Here is an 18717-nt window from a genome sequence, read left to right as displayed (position 1 = left end):
AGAAGCTTTTGATTGCTCTAAGGATTTGTTTGCATTCACTGATTGCAAGAATGTTGGTGAAGTCAGGATGTTAGATGATCACCTCCTTACCTCATCCCCAGCTCCCCAACTCAACCCAAAAGTATTGGATGGAGCGCTCTATCATTCCAGAGAATACAGTTTCACTGCTCCACAGCTCAGTGCTGGGGGGCTTTACAACCCTCTAGCCCACGTCTGACATTAGGCATGGTTCCAATAGGTTCATGTTTATCTACTCCAGGAAGTGTATGGGAGGTACTTCTCTACAGGGAGTAGACAAGCGTGGTCTGTGTGCATTTGCACATCTGCGTCAGCAATGGGTGCAACTTAAAAGCAGCTTAATGGATTCATCAGAAGGGGTTGTTCACAAATATCTGGACATATATATATCTAATCTATATTAGTAGTACCGAGCACAACGCAGCCAGTACATATTAGAGTGGTGCAGTGTGGCTTTTGGCTCTACTGTCCCTGTGGACCTTCTAAAGAGTGCCTATTGTACACAAACCAAAAGAAGAAGTTAACCAGTCTCTGGTGCTGTGTATTCTCTACTTTCTGCTAAGCTAAATGTGTCCGGATTATTCATTTTTTAAAATCCCCCAGTGAGCCTTCCTGCTGCTATGGATCATCAGTTGCAACAGCTGAACACAGGCCTTGGGCGCATGGCTTGTATGTACTTTTATTTTATAAAGCAGTTCAAATTACTTTTGTTTGTCATAAATTAGTGGAACAACACATGATTTCTCAGTTCAGCCAGATCAATTAAACTCAAAGCCTGTCTAATAGGAGGAGAGATAAGGGACATGTTATCTGTCTAGCTAAGAAGTTCTGTTTTGTAAAATGTTCAGTTTATTTGTAGTAAAAAACAACAACAAAAAAAACAAAGCAAAATAAAATGCTTTCTTTAACAAGTAGTTTTTAAGCAATTCTTTGCAATAAATTCATAATATATGTGATAAATAAATGGATAAAATGAAGATAATATTAGTCCTACACTAACATATATAGATGGTCTAACATGAATGTCAGTAAACATGGTTTTAATTAATGAACCTAACAGAAAAACAGACAATTGCAGATACTAAAAGGCAGTCAGTTACTGCCTTTACAAAAAAAGTTTATTTGAGTATTTTTTGTCAGGTTTGTACTTGATCTTTTGATCGAGATAAATGTAAGAAAAGTATAATGAAGTATTCCTGTATTATACGTCCAATTTAGATCATCTTGATCATCTAGGTTGGAGTGGAATAGCTTTGAGTACATTTAATCTTGGTGAAACTGAAACTGATTGTACATGTAAAGTGTTATTAGCCCAAACAGAAACCCATAAACATTTAGATGATTTCATTGACAGTTTTTCCAAGGTGTGAAAATATTGTAACTGGCTGAATTTACAGGCTGATATTATAAGTGTGTGATAATATATGTGATACATTCATGGTTGCTGTGCAAAATAAAACTTAGATGTAAACAAACTGTCTATTTAAAGTTTACTACTCTTATACCTATGTCATACTTGTACAAACAAAACGTGGGCTAATTTAGTCCCAGGATGTTTTGGAAGAGTAAACTACTGCAAGTACACTATTAATACAATGATATTAGTATATTTACTGCATTCATATACAAGTATACTCAAATTTTGTTTGATAACAATGTGTTCTTATTTAGTCCAAGTTCCTATGTAGTCATGTTTCAAAGCTAGGAGAACATACTGTCTTGCTCCATGACTATTATTGGTTTACACATTTAGTATTGCTTGATATGCTATACCAGCCACAGTTTGTTTGTTTTTCACACTCGGAACTGGAAGTCCTATTCTAACCACATCCCAGTCTGCCACATACAGCATTACTTTGAATGCTATACCAACCACTTAACCTAACAATAATCTCTCTTAGTTCCTTTTGCTACAGTCATCTAACTTTCAGCTCACACCACCTTGAAGCACCCCTGGCCCTCCTCTACTGTTAAGTCCAGTTAACACATAGGCATACATTAGACATTGTTGTCTAATGGAATTAAACCATTCACTTTGGAAAAAAGAATTAGTAGAAATTTGTAGAAATCATGATAATATTGTATTTACTGTACAGTTACTGTTACAGTTATAGCATTTATCCAGAGCAACGTACAGAAGTGCACAGATGTCCTAGTACTAGAAATACCCCTTGCTAGTGTGAATAGGCTAGAGTCCAAAGATACTGTCAAATACCAGTCAGACAGTATTGTCAGTATTACTACTGTCACTACTGAGACATAGCAACACAACTACACTATGATTGATGCCTAAGCAAAATATCAATGTGAAAGACAATCACAAGCCTTTAATAAGTCTTGTCTTTAGTTGATGGTTAAAGCCGGCGAGGGACTCAACTGTTTGTACAACCAGTGTAAAGTTTGTTTTGACCACTTTTGCGCCAGGGCAAAGAAACGTCTAGGGTCTTTAAATCTGGTAATTGAATCCATTTCAGTTCTGGATTTTGTTCTTGCTGGAAGTTAAGAGGACAGTTAATGTCATTAATTGGCCACATAGAGTCACACCTACCAAGGATTACAAAGTTCAGGATCGGAAACTGGATTCAAGATCCAGACTTGAAGACCTGTCATGCTTGTCCTCATTGTAAGGCCAATAGAGCAAAATACTGTTTGGATTGTCTAAGAGGCAGTTCAGTCTTAATGTTGCAAACGTTCAACTAACCTTTAAGATCCTATGATGTATATTCTGTGCTGCCTACTATTTAACTATGTCAGTCTGGATTTCAATATCTACTATTTAAAAGAGATGACATTTATATTATATTACTTAAAATATTTATGTCTGTCCAAAAATACACTGTCCAGTCACTTTGTTGGAGTGATTTTTTTTCCTGTATGAACAAAATAGTGTAATACATTTTCTAAAGAAGAATTACTCAAGGCAACCACTCTGCTATTTCTTAATTCTTGCTCAGATTTCTGTTCCCCATTTCAGGATTTATTCTGGGGAACTGTGGTCAGGATTTGGTTAGTGTACTCAAACTGTACAGTGCACACATTGGCTTTGGTCATGTCAGCAGTTGACATTTTGCTTTAAGAGAGTTCAGAATAGCCTCCTTGGAGGCCAAAAAAGGTCTTGGTGTTAAAAACATTTTACACTGGAACTTGCAGAGCAGCACAAATAATCTCAGGAAGCACTATGGGTGTTAAATCAACATCTCAGTTTGTCACTATTTGTAAGATGTTTTGCCATTTCCAAGACGACGTAGACATGAATTCTTCTGGTGGAGTTTTAGATGAAGCCATACATAATGATGGCTAATGGCTAATATTGGTTATTTATGCCTGGATTATAAGATATAAATTTACTGGTCTGGTCTGACTAAGACTAAGACCACATTTACACATGGTCACTTCATATGACTAGTATCTGGATTGTATCCTGATTAGATTTTAGCCACAAATGCGTCTCTGGTTAGTCAGACTATTATCTGATTGCTGTGTGGGATTCTTACTGGTGTTATGGATGTACTAGGAGGGGTATTGATGGTTGAATGCCGAAATCACCTCATGAAGTGGTTTGAGTGATCGTATTTGTATCTGGATTTGGATTTGTATCAGGATTTGTATTAAGATTTGTATCTTAAACATGTGCATGGAACAACCAGCCGGTTAGAGTCCTTAAGGTTGTAACGACTGGAAGTATGGTGTTAGGTGGGCGCTCTCGTGGAGAGGTGAATACTTAGCTCCATTAAGAGACACGCAGGGAACACGTCGTGCAGGGGTTTCAGAGACGGTTTTAATGAGAATGAGAGCACCTCCACTTCACTCGTCACAACTTCCCAGACAACACCAGCTGGAGAACCCAGGCTACAACCCAGCACAGTTCACCACACGCACACACTCTCCCGCGCTTTCCTCCAAACTCTCCATGCACATGCGCACTGTACCCCACCTTAAAGTGACCGTTACAAGGTCTATAAGTCGCTCAGGTGACCCGTAGATCCAGAGTCAGCCGTATCTGTAGCCCATCTGTTGCCAAACAAGTTGACAGCTAGCTGTCTTCTGCCTCATCAGTGGAGAGGGACCATTACAGGACTAGCACCGTCTGATCATTTTGGTGTTGGACTATTCGCAACGCAGAACACTACCAGCCTGGTAGTTTCGGGGGTAGTGTGTTAAGGTGTTCTGTGACAGATACACTACAAGCATGGCTAGATCTATCATATAGGAAACCTGATTGTAGGTGGACATCTTGGGCAGTGGTGGCTCAGCGGCTAGAGCGCCGGGCTATTGATAACAGGGTTGTGGGTTTGATTCCCGGGCTCGGCTGGCAGCTGCCACTGTTGGGCCCTTGAGCAAAGGCCCTTTACCCTCTCTGCTCCCCGGGTGCTGGAGTTGGCTGCTCTGGGTGTGTGTGTACTCACTGCCCCTAGTTCTCTTGTGTGTGTGTGTGTGTGTTCACTACCACAGATGGGTTAAATGCGGAGGACACATAGTACAGTGACAAATACATGCCCCTTTACCTTTTTTACCATTGGTCTGCTAGCATCCTGTGGCATGTTCACAGTTTAAGAACATATGTAAATGGTGGACAAGGGAAGATGCTTTACAATGCCAATAATATCATGTCATAATATGTCATTTCTTCAATATGTCTTAAGTATCAAGTTGATCTTAGTATTGTGGGAGACTGGATTTAATGGCTGGGCAGGATTTGTATGTATTTGAGTAAGTAGGGTGTAGTCATGCACAAAGACAAAAAAAAACCTTACGTCAGTGATGAAAACCCAGTTTCCTTGGTGTACCTGACCACTAGATGAAAGGTTGGCTGTAAGCTGTACAGTCCGCAAGATATTATAATTTCCCGTCATATCATATTGGCTTCCTTTGTCTACAAAACATTCCACTAGATGGCAGTAGACCCACCACAAGAGACATCTGTGGAAAGTCCCTGGCTGATGGGTGAAAGTGTATAAATGTCCGATTACTCATTGCCAAGTTAAACCCTTTGTAGCACATAATAGCGAGTGTGAGACGTTGAATTCATCTATAAAGAACCGGATTTGTAGTGGAAATGAGTGAGTACCAAAATGTGAAACTGTATTAGCCCAAAATGGGTTCTCTAGTCCTCAAATTCAATTTTGAGACTTATACTGGATTTACATAAAGTATCTTGGTTTCAGTCACTGGTCTCAGCATATTAAGCTTAAGTATATGACTGGTTATTAGTAAGTTAATATTCTCTTTACAGTGATGTTTTGAAATCCCTAGCGGCATACCTCTTTTTACTGACAGACCACAAGCTGACGTTAACAGTGGTGAGGAAACAGTGATGAGTGGTTTTCTATTTCAGTTGTGTTTTGGCTTTCGAATAAACATTCTCAGTAGACAGATAAAGAAAATTGAATGTGATGATACTAATCTTAAACAAAAGCAATTATTGTAAGAAACTTCTCAAATAAAGACATTTCTTTTTTTGAAAAAAAAAACGAAAAAGACGTTTTATATAATGTAAAAGAAAATGACAGTTTCAATGAGAGTCTAAAGGTACACAAAAATCCTTATTACAGTGGCACAATATATGAAACTTCTGAATTCTGCAGGTTCTAATTAACACACAGTGGAAAGTACCCACATGAAATGCTTCACTGCCTTAAAAAGGATGAATGCTCTCTTTGTTATGAGAATACAGAGATAAATAGATGATATCCATTAGAGCCTTGAAAGCCTGTCAGGCTCATAAATACATTATAAGTACATTAGCATTGGCACGAAAAACAAAGAAACTGCAAGATAAATGAGTAGTTATGTTAATATTAACAAATGCTGTTTAGTTGTACTGAAAAATGGTGGATATAGGCCCATTTGTGTTTACCAATCTCAAGGTACAAAGGCAAGTACATCAGCAAACCCACAAAGTACAACAAGGCATAGCTGTGCATCTTAAAGTATTGTTTTAAAGGTGCACTACATTTACTTTTACTAACAAAATTAAAATTCTGACATCAGAGCAAGGTGCATGGCGGCGATGTGACTTAAATACAATACACTAAAGGTACTGAACTGAAGGTACGGGGACTTGAGAGGTCACCCCAGTCACAGTTAGGTACACTGTTGTTATTACTGAGACAGTTATCACTTTTTACATTCTTCTAAGTGTAGGATATGCCAGGAGATATGCTACAGATCACAGTAGAGTAAAACTCAGCTACTTACATGGTATTTTACACTGTATACTTAAAAGTATTTTCAAACAAGCTATTACTATTAGCATTTAGTCCCTAAGAGAACTATAAAAGCTCAGTGTAGCTTGTTTTGAACCATCATCACCACCACCACCGAGTTTTAGTCTACTGCTCTTACACTAGGAGACACAAACAGACAGCCCCTCCCCTTCGGCCAGCTTTTCAAAACCACATTGTTGTTTCCACACACCCATCTTCTCTTGTTGCTTCAACTTCATTGCAGCTTCAAGCACCTGTTGCTTTGAAGCCCTAAGCATGCTCTGCTATCAGCGTAGCTTGTGCAGGTCGGCTGTAGTTCAGAAGAAGAACAACAACAAGAGAAAAAACAGATTCACTGGAAGTATAAAAGAGTTCCTTCAAAGTTTTCTTCCTCCTGATAACTTTCTTTTTATACCAAGCTGTCTCGGAAGTCCTGTTTGTAGAATGCACCTCTAACTTGTGACCTGCAATATTTCCGTCCCTTCTTCAACTTTAAATCCACCCTGTTTTGGTGGAGTGACCTGGTGGAAAAGACATGTGTTTAAGTAATGATTGAAAAAAAAGACTATGCATTCCTGTCGGGTAAGGACAATTTATTAAGCACAGCTGACTCAGTGCAGAATTTCTCTTTCTCTTTTTTTACTGTAGGGAGCATAGGTCCAAATCTGTGTGTCTGTATGGGACTGGTTTGACAGACATGATGGAAGACTGGGACAATTTTCCTGTCCAACATCTCAATCTGGAACAGCAGGTGAAACAAATTGAACTAATGGAAGTTAAAACGGACAGATATAATGTGACTCAGGTGCAATTCTAACCTGACAAGACTGACATTGCTAGTCTTTGAGAAGAAGAAATTGTGCATGTGAGCTGCTAAACACATGTAAAACATTTTTATTTATTTATTTTTTTACCTGAGTGAAATCTTCTTTTTCTAGAAGCATTTTGACCTTGACAGATGGGCCTGGGACAGATGGGAATAGCTTCTCAGACAACCTGGAGAAACAAGTAGCAAAGCAAAGTGAAATTTTAAAAGTGCCCATGAATGGAAAATCTCATTTACCTCTGCTAGAGTTGAATACATGGAAGTGACAAACTGTGAACCTCAAACACTGTTGTGTCCTCGTTTAAAGGCTAAACTCAAGTAAGTAATACGGAGCTGTAAAGCAAGGCAATTCCAAAACCTTATTTAGATCCACCCAGCACACTAGTGAAAGCCTTTCAGTACTAAGTACAGCAACTGCTTCAGAAAAATATGCAAAAGAGGCAAAAAGGCATGAAGATGGTAAGGGCCAAACAGAGGTGCTGCTTTATAACTAGGGCTGTCCAGACCCCATCCAGTGGATCGTGGGCGATTCAGGCACATACGGATACGGGTATCAGATCTTTGAAACCTCATCCAGTTCTGATCTGATGATTTTACTTTGTTCTGGCAGAGCGCTCTCTGAAACCGTAATGTAATATCTGTGGTTCTTGAGCTGCTTTTCTTTCTGAAGTTAGTCTATTTGCTGTTTTTTTTTTTACCCTGCCAACCTGTCCACAGAATTATTTAAACAATTAAACCAACCAACTAAACCATTGAGCAAATGCTTTGTTTTTTATCACAGGAAGTTCTGGGTTTTAAACCAAAACCAGCAGAGGAGGAGCAACCATAGCACCCATATGACCCAAGTGCAACCATAGCAACCATGAGGAACACTATTGCCAATGCATTCACAAACACCCAACCAACCACACGGGGTACCCTAGCAACAACCTGGGACACCTGAGCATCTACAATCAGCGTAGAAACCAACCACACAAGCAACAATCAGGAAACACCTTAGCAAGCATCCAAGCAACACCATAGCTCCTGGGATACCATAGCAACCACTTAGCAAAAACAGTTTGACCCTAGTGACCTTGTAGCAACAGGCAAGCAGCTGCCTGGATGCACTTAAGCTGCATAACCTTCCTGTGTATTTTTTGTAGTTATATAATGAAGCTTCTTTAAGGAGCAGCTGTTTATTTGTGTATTTATTTTTTGGAGCACTAATTGCTGATGCTGCCATTGAAATCCGCAGCCTCGGTCTGAATGATCTCCCATGTCAATAGAACAAGATGCTATGTAGCAGTCATGGGCCAAAAATGGCCTGTGGAGCATTTTAAAATGGCCAAGGCCTGTGAAAAAGAAGAAATGTTGGATGAGAGGTTTTGTCCATAACATCTAATGTACATTCTTAACATTAGCTTGAATGAATGGTTCTACTGAAAATAGAAAAAACAAAAAAGCCATTTGGTTTCTTTAATGTTTAAGAGTATAAAAAAATGTTATTGAGAAAAGATATGCTTAAAGCATACAGTTCAGATAGACATAGTAGAAGTAGTGCTGTCCACATTAATTCATCTGCAAACTTTAAAATGTTCATCTTTTTTTTTAATGCACACAAATCATTTTACCAAGTTTGCCCCCAACTTCCTCCTGTAGGTCACTCTGTTTACAGAGCCTAGTGACGTTTTAGCAGTTTTTATTTTTTTGCAATGTAAACACAGCGTTGCTACTGTAGAGCTCAGAGGACAGATTACACTTTATTTATCTTTTAGCTGAAATATGGATAAAATCTCATAACTAACTCTCATTCTCGTACCCCTCCATCATCCCCCTCTCTCTCACACACACACAGCTGCTCCTCTCTTAGCTCTTAGCTTAATCCAGCCCAATGACTGATCATCCATTTATCTCTTAAAAAGTTGTTGAAGCATTTTCTCTATTAAAGCCTCTGTGTCTGAGCTTCATCGTGTTCGAGGCTAAAGTTCTTAAAACTACACTCACATATTATAAGATAATTTAAACTTCATTTATGAGTTTATTAGGCACATAAACGTCCGCCCAAAATTGAAGGATGTGCTAACTAGCATTCTAACTTGTGATGAATCATAATCACAGAATATTGTTGTGATTAACGCCATTAAACTATTTAATAGATTGACACCACCAACTAGAATGTGTGCTTCAGGGGTTAGACTACACACTAACATCACATTACTCGCCGTCACAGAAAGGATATTCACTTTGAAGAGAGGTTTAGTTTTTGTCAGTTTGTTCCATTTGCGTGAAAGCTTTGAATTCTTGATGTGAACACAGGAAGTGCTAATGTCACTAATATCCTCACAGCTTTTCTTTAAATTTCTCTTCCCTGTTCCACAAACCTATTCTTCGGAACTGTGAGTGGGTTGCATACACTGATGTCAGCCAAGCTAACAGGAACAAAGTCCAGCTCACGATCATGCTTCAGATGTACAGCATACAGGCAAGGAAGGCAGTCATGAGAATGTTTTCTTTTCACAATTCATGTGTGATCACTTTGGTTTCCTGGGCCCACCCCACCCTGAGAAATGTACAGTGACTTAAACTGTTTACAAAATGTTTATAAAGATGCTTTCTTCTTTGGATGTACAAACAATGAAACCTACTTGATTAAGTGTAATTAAGTATATTTGAATTATTCATCGTTTTTAATTAGAATTTTAGTTGCCAGAAAAAAAAAACATTAATTCCCATCACTGCAACACAGTACAATTTGAGAACAAATGCTACATAACATTTTTGTTGATTAATTTTAAAGAATAAGCAAAACAATCAATATAAAGAATTATCCAGTTAAAATGAGTAAATGAGGTTACAAATATGTTAGTTTTCAAACAAAATAGAAAATCGATACAGTCAGTTTCAGCATTCCTGATCTAATATCAGTTCATCTGTTTTATAAGTTCTCACATTTTGCATTCAACAGGTTAAGAAAAAGGCAGAAAAAGATCAAATTAAATAAAAGTAATAATAATTTAACTTAAATATCTAACATCTTAAATATCTACAAAATTAAATTAATATTTATCTCAGTGATGATTATCACACTGCAATATTAAAGGATAAAAAAAAAATAAATAAACATATGTAACGATTTATGTTTAACCCGCGAAACCCCCGCAAATAATACCCTTGCAAAACAAAACAAAAAAACACAAAAGACAAAATAAAGATATGTGAGACTGGGAAACTAAGAAACACTTTACCTTTGGAACTTGCAGACCAGAAGAAATGCCAGAAGAATCATGGGAAGCACAAACGCGATGGTCACAATCACATAGATGTTAAGTTGGTAAGGCTTTTCAGTCGGGCCAACCACTGATTCAAAGGACATATACACATTCCATCATGTTCAGACCTGATCCATATGTCCAGTGTTAAGAGCCAAAATTGATATTAAAATAAGACTCACCCTTGATTTCACTCCAGTCGCTCCACTGTTGATTATCGGCACAGATATTCCATTTTGTTCTTATTTTAGTGCTGTAGCTCCTTGTCAGATCAATGTTCCGTTTAGTATATTGAAAGGTATTACTGGTTACCATGACAGTCTGCGACAGCAAATGACAACTTTGAATTAGAAAATTGAAATTACAGATATGGGAGAAGAACAAGATGGGTTAATCAGACACTTTCTTACATCATTGTTGATCTTTAACTCATAGTCGAAACAATGACTTCCAGAATTATGAAAACTTGTTGGTGGTGACCACTCAATCTCCAAGGCTTCTGACTTTATTACGGCAGTTATGTTTTTGGGTGGTTCTAGGATCTCTGGCAAAATAGCATAAAAAATATATGAAAAAGTGACCTTGATATCAAGACATCATCATGGTACATTTGACTACTAATTTAACCAAGATGCATTAATCTTGCTTTTACAGGAATTATTTAAACCTGGATATTTTTTTCTCAATAGTTTTTGAAAGCTCTGTATAACTCTCCAAGATGTCTTACCAATATTTACTTGTACAAATGTCTTACAGAGAATGCGCCAGTGATGAGGCACAGAAATATTGACTAGCACCATCACTTGTTCAGATATAGAAATCTGCCTGTGGCATTCAACTCTTCCCTTTTCACGGCTGGTGGAGCAATGCAACTCATGGGTTGTGTTGTCATCTGATTCTTTGCATTCACTAAAGTAAGAGGACATTAAAACAGTAATTATTTACTTGGCAGATATGTATAAAGTAAACTGAATTGAATTGAGCTGTTTATTAAAGAAGTAGTGGACAATGGCAAGCGAAACGTGATGACAATTGTAGACACTTACTGGAAATAGGCAGAATACTGTGCATTTTCAGGAAGCGTATGTGTGCTCCAGGAGCAGTTTAATAGACCTGAATTATAGATGTGGCAGGAGATTTCGGTCCATGAAAAGTCACAAATGCCTGAGAAATGAAAGGGGTTTTCATGATTATCACTGGTAGAAAGTATAACTATTCTAAGTGAACAAAAACAAAACAAAACAAAAATGATATTTCTCACTTGTCTTTTAGATGTAATGTTAACTACATAATGTTAACTACAAAATGTTTGTGCCTTTCTGCTAAAACATTTCAAAAACCTACTTTTTGGAACACTTGATTCACCACATTCAGAATTCTGTGTCATATTCTCACCAACCCTCCCATGTACAGAATGGTGCTAATAACAAAACAGAGGAACAAAACACATGTAAGCATTTTAAACAGGTTTCTTGAAAGAAAAACACTACACAGTCAGTGATCACCAACTCTTCTCCTGCATTTTAAAAAATCCAACAGAGATCAAAAGTTGAAAGAGATTTACAAAAATTATGCTACAGTTTTGTAGCGTATGATGTGATGTTTAGTGAACTAATAAATGTAAGTATCTTCAGGGGCTCCCAAGTGGTGCAACTCTGCAAGACCACTAAATTTGAACCCCAGTGATTCCACAGCTGTCTACACTGGGAAGCTGAGAAGAGAATATGCCTGATATATATAAATGGTGTCATCTACTGTAACATACTATAAATAATAAACAAATTGTCACCTTGGGTGTTTAAGGTGGTAGGGTGGTAGTAACTTCAGGCTCCAGCAGATGGCGTTGCATGCGGATAATCAGGCTACAAATATCTGAGAAGAGGGGGTGCGAAGCAGTGAGTGTCTTGTTGGATGTGAAGGAAGTAGCTAAATTTGCAGGTGTATGGAAGCATACGGTCATATGGGTCTACCAGCAGTGGCAGAAATCATGGTCAACAGGAAATTCCCATCCGATTTGTGGCTGAAAGACGAAACTGACGGACAGGGATCACCATCAGGTTCCGCGCCTCGCTTCCAGGTAAGAACTGCTTCTAGAAGTCAACGCAGTTCCTTCACAACCAATTTTTTGAAAGAACACTCTGCATAGAACTGCATTTTCATTCACAAGCTGTGAAACCCATCTGCGGTCTCTGTTCGCCAGTTTCGTCATTCAGTCACAATTCTGACAAAACATTTCCTACGTTTTTGCCACTGCTGGTAGACCCGTATGGCCGCACGCTTCAATACACTTGCAAATCCAGCTCCTTCCTCCACACTATGGTCTCTGGTACGTCCAAATGAAGTGATTCCTTTTTGACAATCATTAACTTCTGCTTTGCAACCCCATTTTCCACATCGAACGAGACATTCATTACACTGTACCACCTTCTTCCAATTTATGAATCCTGTCGCAAATCCCACAGGTATTTACAGCCCCATCATCTTCGTGCAACGCCATCTGCAGGAGTCAGTAGTAAAGTTCCTACCACCACCAAACATGCAATGTACTGCGCGGTACTGCCCATAGAATAGGGCAGATAAACAGATAAAGTAGATAAACATTGTCCTATTTGAACCATGCCTAATGCCAGGTGTGGGCTAGAGGAGTACAAAGCACCCAGCACTGAGCTGTGGAGCAGTGGAACTGTGTTCTCTGGAATGATGTATGGAGCTTCATCCAATACTTTTGGGTTGAGATGGGGAGATGAGAATGAGGTGAGGTGGCGAACATCCAACATCCTGACCCCACCAGAATCCTCACAGCAATGCTTGGATGAGTTGGGGAGTGGGGGATGAGGTGGGGCTCCAGAGCACACAATGCTGTGGGGCTTTATATTCCTCTAGCCCATGCCTGGAATTAGACATGATGCCAATAGGTTCGTGTAGAGAGTCCTATTCTATTGGCAATATGTCTCTAAGCGGACTAGACAAGCTCGGTGTCAGCAGTAGGTACAACTTGAAGAAGCTCAATGGATTTATTAGAAGGGGTGTCCACAAACTTCTGAACATATAGTGTCGCTTTCCAAGAGTGGGGTTGGTGACCACTGATACACAACATTTCTGAAATAATACAATGAATGTACAGTACATAACATACAAATGTATTCTATATAAATATATAAAGACATACATCAAAAGGATCGCAGGCCAGTTCGTCTATGCAGCTCTGAAGAATTTCATTGGCAAAAACTGGAGTACAAAAAAATAAATGTAACATTAATAATCTCCCCAAATTTGGCCTTGTATGCAAACATTTATGCACCCTAGACCATATTTTATAATATATATATTTTTATATTATAGTAGTAAAATATGTAGCTAAACATTGTACCTAATTAAACAATAAAAAAAACAATATTTTCAGACTGGTCCTAGTGCACTGTTACACTGTCTTGCATAACATAATAAAAAATAGAAATATTTAATGAGGTATGTGCAAATGTTTGGACACCCTATGCATTGAAAAGGCACAGATTTTTTTTTGTTCTGACAGTTTTGTAGACTTGACATTGTGCTGACACTTTGTGCAGCAACTATGGACTCCTCTAAGCAGCTGTCTAAATATCTGAAAATAAAGGCTGGCAGGAAAAGTCTGTAAGAATGTAACCTAGTATATTAGCTTGTTTCTACAGTGTGAAATGTTATTAGGATATGGCAGTTCAGAGAAATTGTGAAGTTCTAGATGAGATCTAAAAGTCCAAAAAACCTATTGGAGAGAACTCAGACTGCACATGCTAATATGGATAGAGAGACAAGTCAAAACCCCCATAGGACTCAGGAACTTGCCGGAAGGTTAAACTGAGTCAAGAGTGGTGCTACACCACTCTATCGTGCAGCACTGTGTACACAAATGTAAGATTTATTAAAAAACCATAAGAAGAAAACCTTGCTTTCATATTCAAGTTCAACATTTGAAGTAAGCTACATCTACAACGTCTACAGCATCTAAACAGGACAGATGTGTTTTGGAAATAAGGAACTGCATTTATTAAAAAGAACACATTGCCAACTGTGAAGCATGAGGGTGGATCTGTGGTTTGTGCTGCTGCCAGTGGATTTACCAATTTTGCAATATGGCTTCTACAACAGTGTAATAATTTAAAACATACCTGAAATCCACCATTAACTACATGAAAAAACACAAATGGAAACATGCATGCCACTCCAAGAATATCTTATAACTAGAGGCATTCTGCAAAGACAAATGGGGAACATCAGAACTACTTCCAGACCTGAAAGACTTTTACCTGCTATCAAAAGTAACTGAACGAGATTTTAGCCAAAGGAGATCTGTAGAGCATCCAAACCTTTGCACAAGTCACATGAATAATTGTTTATATATATATATATATATATATATATATATATATATATATATATACTGTATATATATATATATATATAATAAAGGGAGAGTAACATTGCACTAGGATAAAAATATTGTGTCTTGATTAGTTACAGAGGTTGTCTTTACTACTACTACTCAATAAAAAAGACAAAATGCGTCATTTGGCGCAAAGGTCCCCAGACGTTCGCATACAACTGTACTTTTTCCTCTATGAATAATTTGATAGAAAATCCACTAACCAATTGTGTCAGCTAGAACCAAGGAGATGATCAGCAGCAGTCCGCACAGCCTCATAGTGAAACTGAAGCACGAGCAAGGTTACAGTGAATGAGAGATGGGTAATCAGGTTTTTAAAAAACACACACAAATAACCCAACGTTCACACAAATGCCCTGGCTGTACATTCAGAGTAATAATGTTACCATTTAATGACTCAATGGTCATTTTCTGAACATTGATTTAAAAAACAAAAAACAACAAAAGCTGAAAGAATTATACGTTACGAGCCGAAGTTCTGGCCACAGCTTAAACACAGTCTGCCTCATGGTTAGTGAATATTGTTCAATGTAAATGTTGGTAGAACAAGGGTTTTTCTGGTTAGTCTGTGTCTAGCTAAAACAGTCAAGCTACCAAACTAAATGAAAAACAAAAAAGCTGGTAAAGCAGCACACACGTGATGGCTGTGTGAATTCGATACAACCCGCTGTGATAAGAAGCTTTGAACTTTTGAGTTAAAAATAGAAAACTGTAAAAATAACTGTAGCTATTTACCTCTCACAGACACTCCATACGATGGCAAACACAGAGATGTGAAATAAATTTCAGCCCGAAACCATTTATACAGGGTGAAGTGTTAATGAAAAGGGAACCGTTTGTCACATTTTTACTGGAAAGCATTTTCAGGAAGTTACAGAACAGGGAGGAGCCTCCAGCCCTCTTTCTGCTACTTAAGATAAGGAGGAAAACAATTACACTCGGGGGCACACAGTTGTTCTCCAGACCATGCTTTATTCTTTCACTGCAGATTATTGTCATACTGACATTCTCAGGGAAGAGTAAAAATTCACTCTGTAATGTGAATTTGAATATGAACCATTCAGTAATGCACCCGTTTTGATCTATCATCTACCACGAGAATGGGACAACTCATTGTTTGTGTCTGAAGAGTCTATCAAATTCTACTTCCTAGACAGTATTCAGATTCAGGACTGCACGTCATGTCCAAATCTAACAGCAAAATATTTATTTAAAATGACTCAAATCAAATTGCGCTGGTTTAATGAACTCAAATAAACACATTGAAGGAACTGTTGTTATTTGAGTTGAACAAACCTAGGTACACCACTACCGTGGTCATTTTTAGCTACAGGCAAGTTACAGTATAGATTTGACCTCTACTGCCCTATAGTTTCTCTAAAGGTCCTAACTGGGGATTTCCATACTAGCCTTTACTTAAAAAAAGAGAAGCATGGGCCGAGACATTCTCAACAACTTCAAATCAACTTTACTGAAGTTTTAGAAAATGTTCAAACAGACCAAACAACTTCTTGCATATCTGCTTTCAAACTAATAACTGAAGGAATTCCAGCTAGGCTTTAGTACCAATTTTGTTCTAAGCAAAATATTAAAACAGCGCTAGAATAGTTTTGGATCGTAACAAGCCTCAATCACAAGATTCCAATCCACCCTGGGTACAATCATACTTAGACAACGTTTTAGTTTCATCAAAAAATGGTAACGTTTCGTGTGGTGTCCCACAAGGTTACATTTTAGGGCCTTAGCTGTTCTATTTGTATATGTTACTAAAATATCTTTACTATATATTTAATAAACATTGCTAAGGTTAGATCTTTTCTACCCAAGAGTGTTGCAGAAATATTGTGTACATGCATTTTGTACAAACAGATTGACAGATTACTGTAAATGGCTGTAAACTGGGCTAAATTTAGAACAGCAGTCGAAATCCTAACAACAAAAAAAAGCGCACATCACCCCTGTTTCAAAAGACCTTCAGTGAGCACCTGTACTGTATCTTTTAGGATTACCTGACCGCTTGTGTTCCAACATGTGACATTAGATTTGCAGAATCCGGTCTTCTGCAAAATCCCCTGCGTACATTACAGAAAAAGTGGAGACACTTCTTTGTTTGTTTGTTTTTACGCTTCTTAACTGTGTAAATTCCACAATTTTATGGACAGTCAGAAGTTCAGAACACATCTTTTAGAAGCAATAGAGAACATGTCTTCTTAATTTGGCTTTTCATTAAAGTTCTTTTCCTTTTTAAAATAAGCTCTGCTGTAATTTATTCATCCATCCATCTGCTTCTTCCAGGGTCAGGGTTGCAACGGGTCCGGAGCCTGCCTGGAATCAAAGGGCACAAGTCAGGAATACCCCCCTGAACAGAGTGCCAGTCCATTGCACTGTGTCACACACATCCGTTCACACCTAGGGGCAATTTAGTGTAGCCAATTGATCTAGCATGTGTGTTTTTTGGGGGTGGGAGGGTCCGGAGCGAAGATTGAACCCATAACAACAGCCCCTGTGCCGCTCTGCTACAGTTTATGCTGCAGGTTATTCGAATTATTACTATCAGATGTCATGTATTCAATTTTATATACTATACTGATGGCAGAATTTATGTTAATTAGGTAAGTAACTAATCAACAAACACTGTTTTTTCATATTGGGTAATAAATTGATATGGTAGACAGAAACAAAATGTGACATACTTTCACTTTTGGTTATTTATGACCTCCCCTTTTCTTCCACCAGCAACATTCAAGCTTTCTTGATCACATGCAAAGACTGTTAATGTTTGTTAGCTGTGCTGGGTCTTGTAAATGTTTTACCCATGTCCTTTTTTTGAGTTTTGCCTGGCTGAAATGTCACTGTTTAATGTTTAATGTTTAACTTGTGTTTTTATATACTTTTACCCTTTAAATAATTCAGTATTCAATAATCAGGCAAACTGGAAACCCTACATGCACACACTGTAGCTGGCGGTCAGTGTAACCAAAAAGGTCCATAATTACTGTAAAGTTTATGTTAAACACTACAGTTTGGTAAAAATGACAACATTCTAATCAATTTATTTAAAATCAATTTATTTAAACTCTCAAGCAGCTTTCTCGCCCTGCTAGGATCTCATGTTTCTGTTAGATCACATGTGTTACTGGTTGCAAAGTCCTTTAGGTCAGTTTACGTCTGCAGACTGGGTGCAGACAACATTCAAAACGAAACCTGGTACGAAATGTGGCCAGGCGATGCCTTTGAAAGTGTGTAAATTGAGGACAACAAATGAGGACATGCCTCCTCTTTTTTTTTTTTTTTTTTTTTTTTTAAGATATAATCAGTATATCAAATATCAAGCAAATAGAGTCACTTTTCCAGAGGCTAAGGCTGAAATCAGAGTCTCCATTGCCTTTATTAGAAAACTTCTTTTAACAACTTAGTTTTTTTTTTTTTGAAGACTCAATGGCTCAAGGCACATTTTTTTCTTTTATTTATTTATTTATTATTATTATTGTTTATTTATTTATTTGTAGTTGTTGACTAGTAGTGGGACCCCACCTTCAGAAAGCATGTCCTCATTTTTACTGATCCTCATGTGTAATGCAGGGAAAGAGCGCCCTCTAGTGACAAATACCTCACCACTATTAGAGCAGAAATCCCCCTTCAGTCAGGCAAGACCTTAAAAACACACCTCTGCTTAGTTTGGCAGGCATGGCATCACAACAACTTACACAAAATACACGTATCTCTTAAAAAAAAAAAAAAAAATAAATAAATAAAAGCGCTGTAGGTATTTTTTTTTTTATAATTCGTAGGTTAATTAATTAATCCCCGAGTCTTACCGGAGGGTAGTGCTGATATCCTATCCTGCAGTGTGCGCTTAGCTAGCTGAAGAGATGGCAAACCCAGTTGTCTATGGCTATGCTGGGTTCTGTTAAAACTGGGAAGTCGGAATCTGTGAGTTCTGAATTCCCAGTAGAAAATGTGAACAGGACCGCCCCACCACCTCACAGCTGC

The 18717-nt window shown here is 38.0% G+C and overlaps 1 protein-coding gene across 4 annotated transcripts; it reads right to left on the bottom strand.

Moving 5' to 3' along the window:
* Positions 1-5498: 5498 nt before the first annotated feature.
* On the bottom strand, positions 5499-18717 carry LOC140536068 (interleukin-5 receptor subunit alpha-like). Of its 4 annotated transcripts, none has more exons than XM_072657699.1 (13): positions 18543-18717; positions 18335-18378; positions 16734-17049; positions 14928-14989; positions 13471-13529; positions 11646-11721; positions 11348-11465; positions 11029-11210; positions 10712-10845; positions 10484-10622; positions 10278-10389; positions 7139-7220; positions 5499-6745 (listed from the first exon to the last, which is right to left on the bottom strand). In XM_072657699.1, the coding sequence occupies exons 3-13, from the start codon at positions 16760-16762 to the stop codon at positions 6677-6679; spliced, it is 1062 nt and encodes a 353-aa protein (XP_072513800.1). In that variant the 5' UTR covers positions 16763-17049; positions 18335-18378; positions 18543-18717; the 3' UTR covers positions 5499-6676. The 4 variants fall into 4 exon arrangements, with proteins under 4 accessions (XP_072513800.1, XP_072513802.1, XP_072513803.1 ...); XM_072657701.1 differs by having other exon boundaries at positions 18340-18378; XM_072657702.1 differs by lacking the exon at positions 18335-18378 and having other exon boundaries at positions 15460-17049.

Source organism: Salminus brasiliensis, chromosome 15 (assembly GCF_030463535.1).
Source record: "Salminus brasiliensis chromosome 15, fSalBra1.hap2, whole genome shotgun sequence".
Lineage (NCBI taxonomy): Eukaryota > Metazoa > Chordata > Actinopteri > Characiformes > Bryconidae > Salminus > Salminus brasiliensis.
The sequence above is the reverse complement of the archived record's forward strand: the minus strand, read 5'-3'. Positions and strand labels throughout refer to the sequence as shown.

Coding starts and splice junctions, on each gene's coding strand:
- LOC140536068 (XM_072657699.1), bottom strand. CDS start 16,762: ATGTCACATGTTGGAACACAAGCGGTCAG. Junction 11,466..11,645: donor TGAATCAAGTGTTCCAAAAA/GTAGGTTTTTGA, acceptor TTCATTTCTCAG/GCATTTGTGACTTTTCATGG. Junction 6,746..7,138: donor AAAAAGAAGATTTCACTCAG/GTAAAAAAATAA, acceptor CTTTTCCACCAG/GTCACTCCACCAAAACAGGG.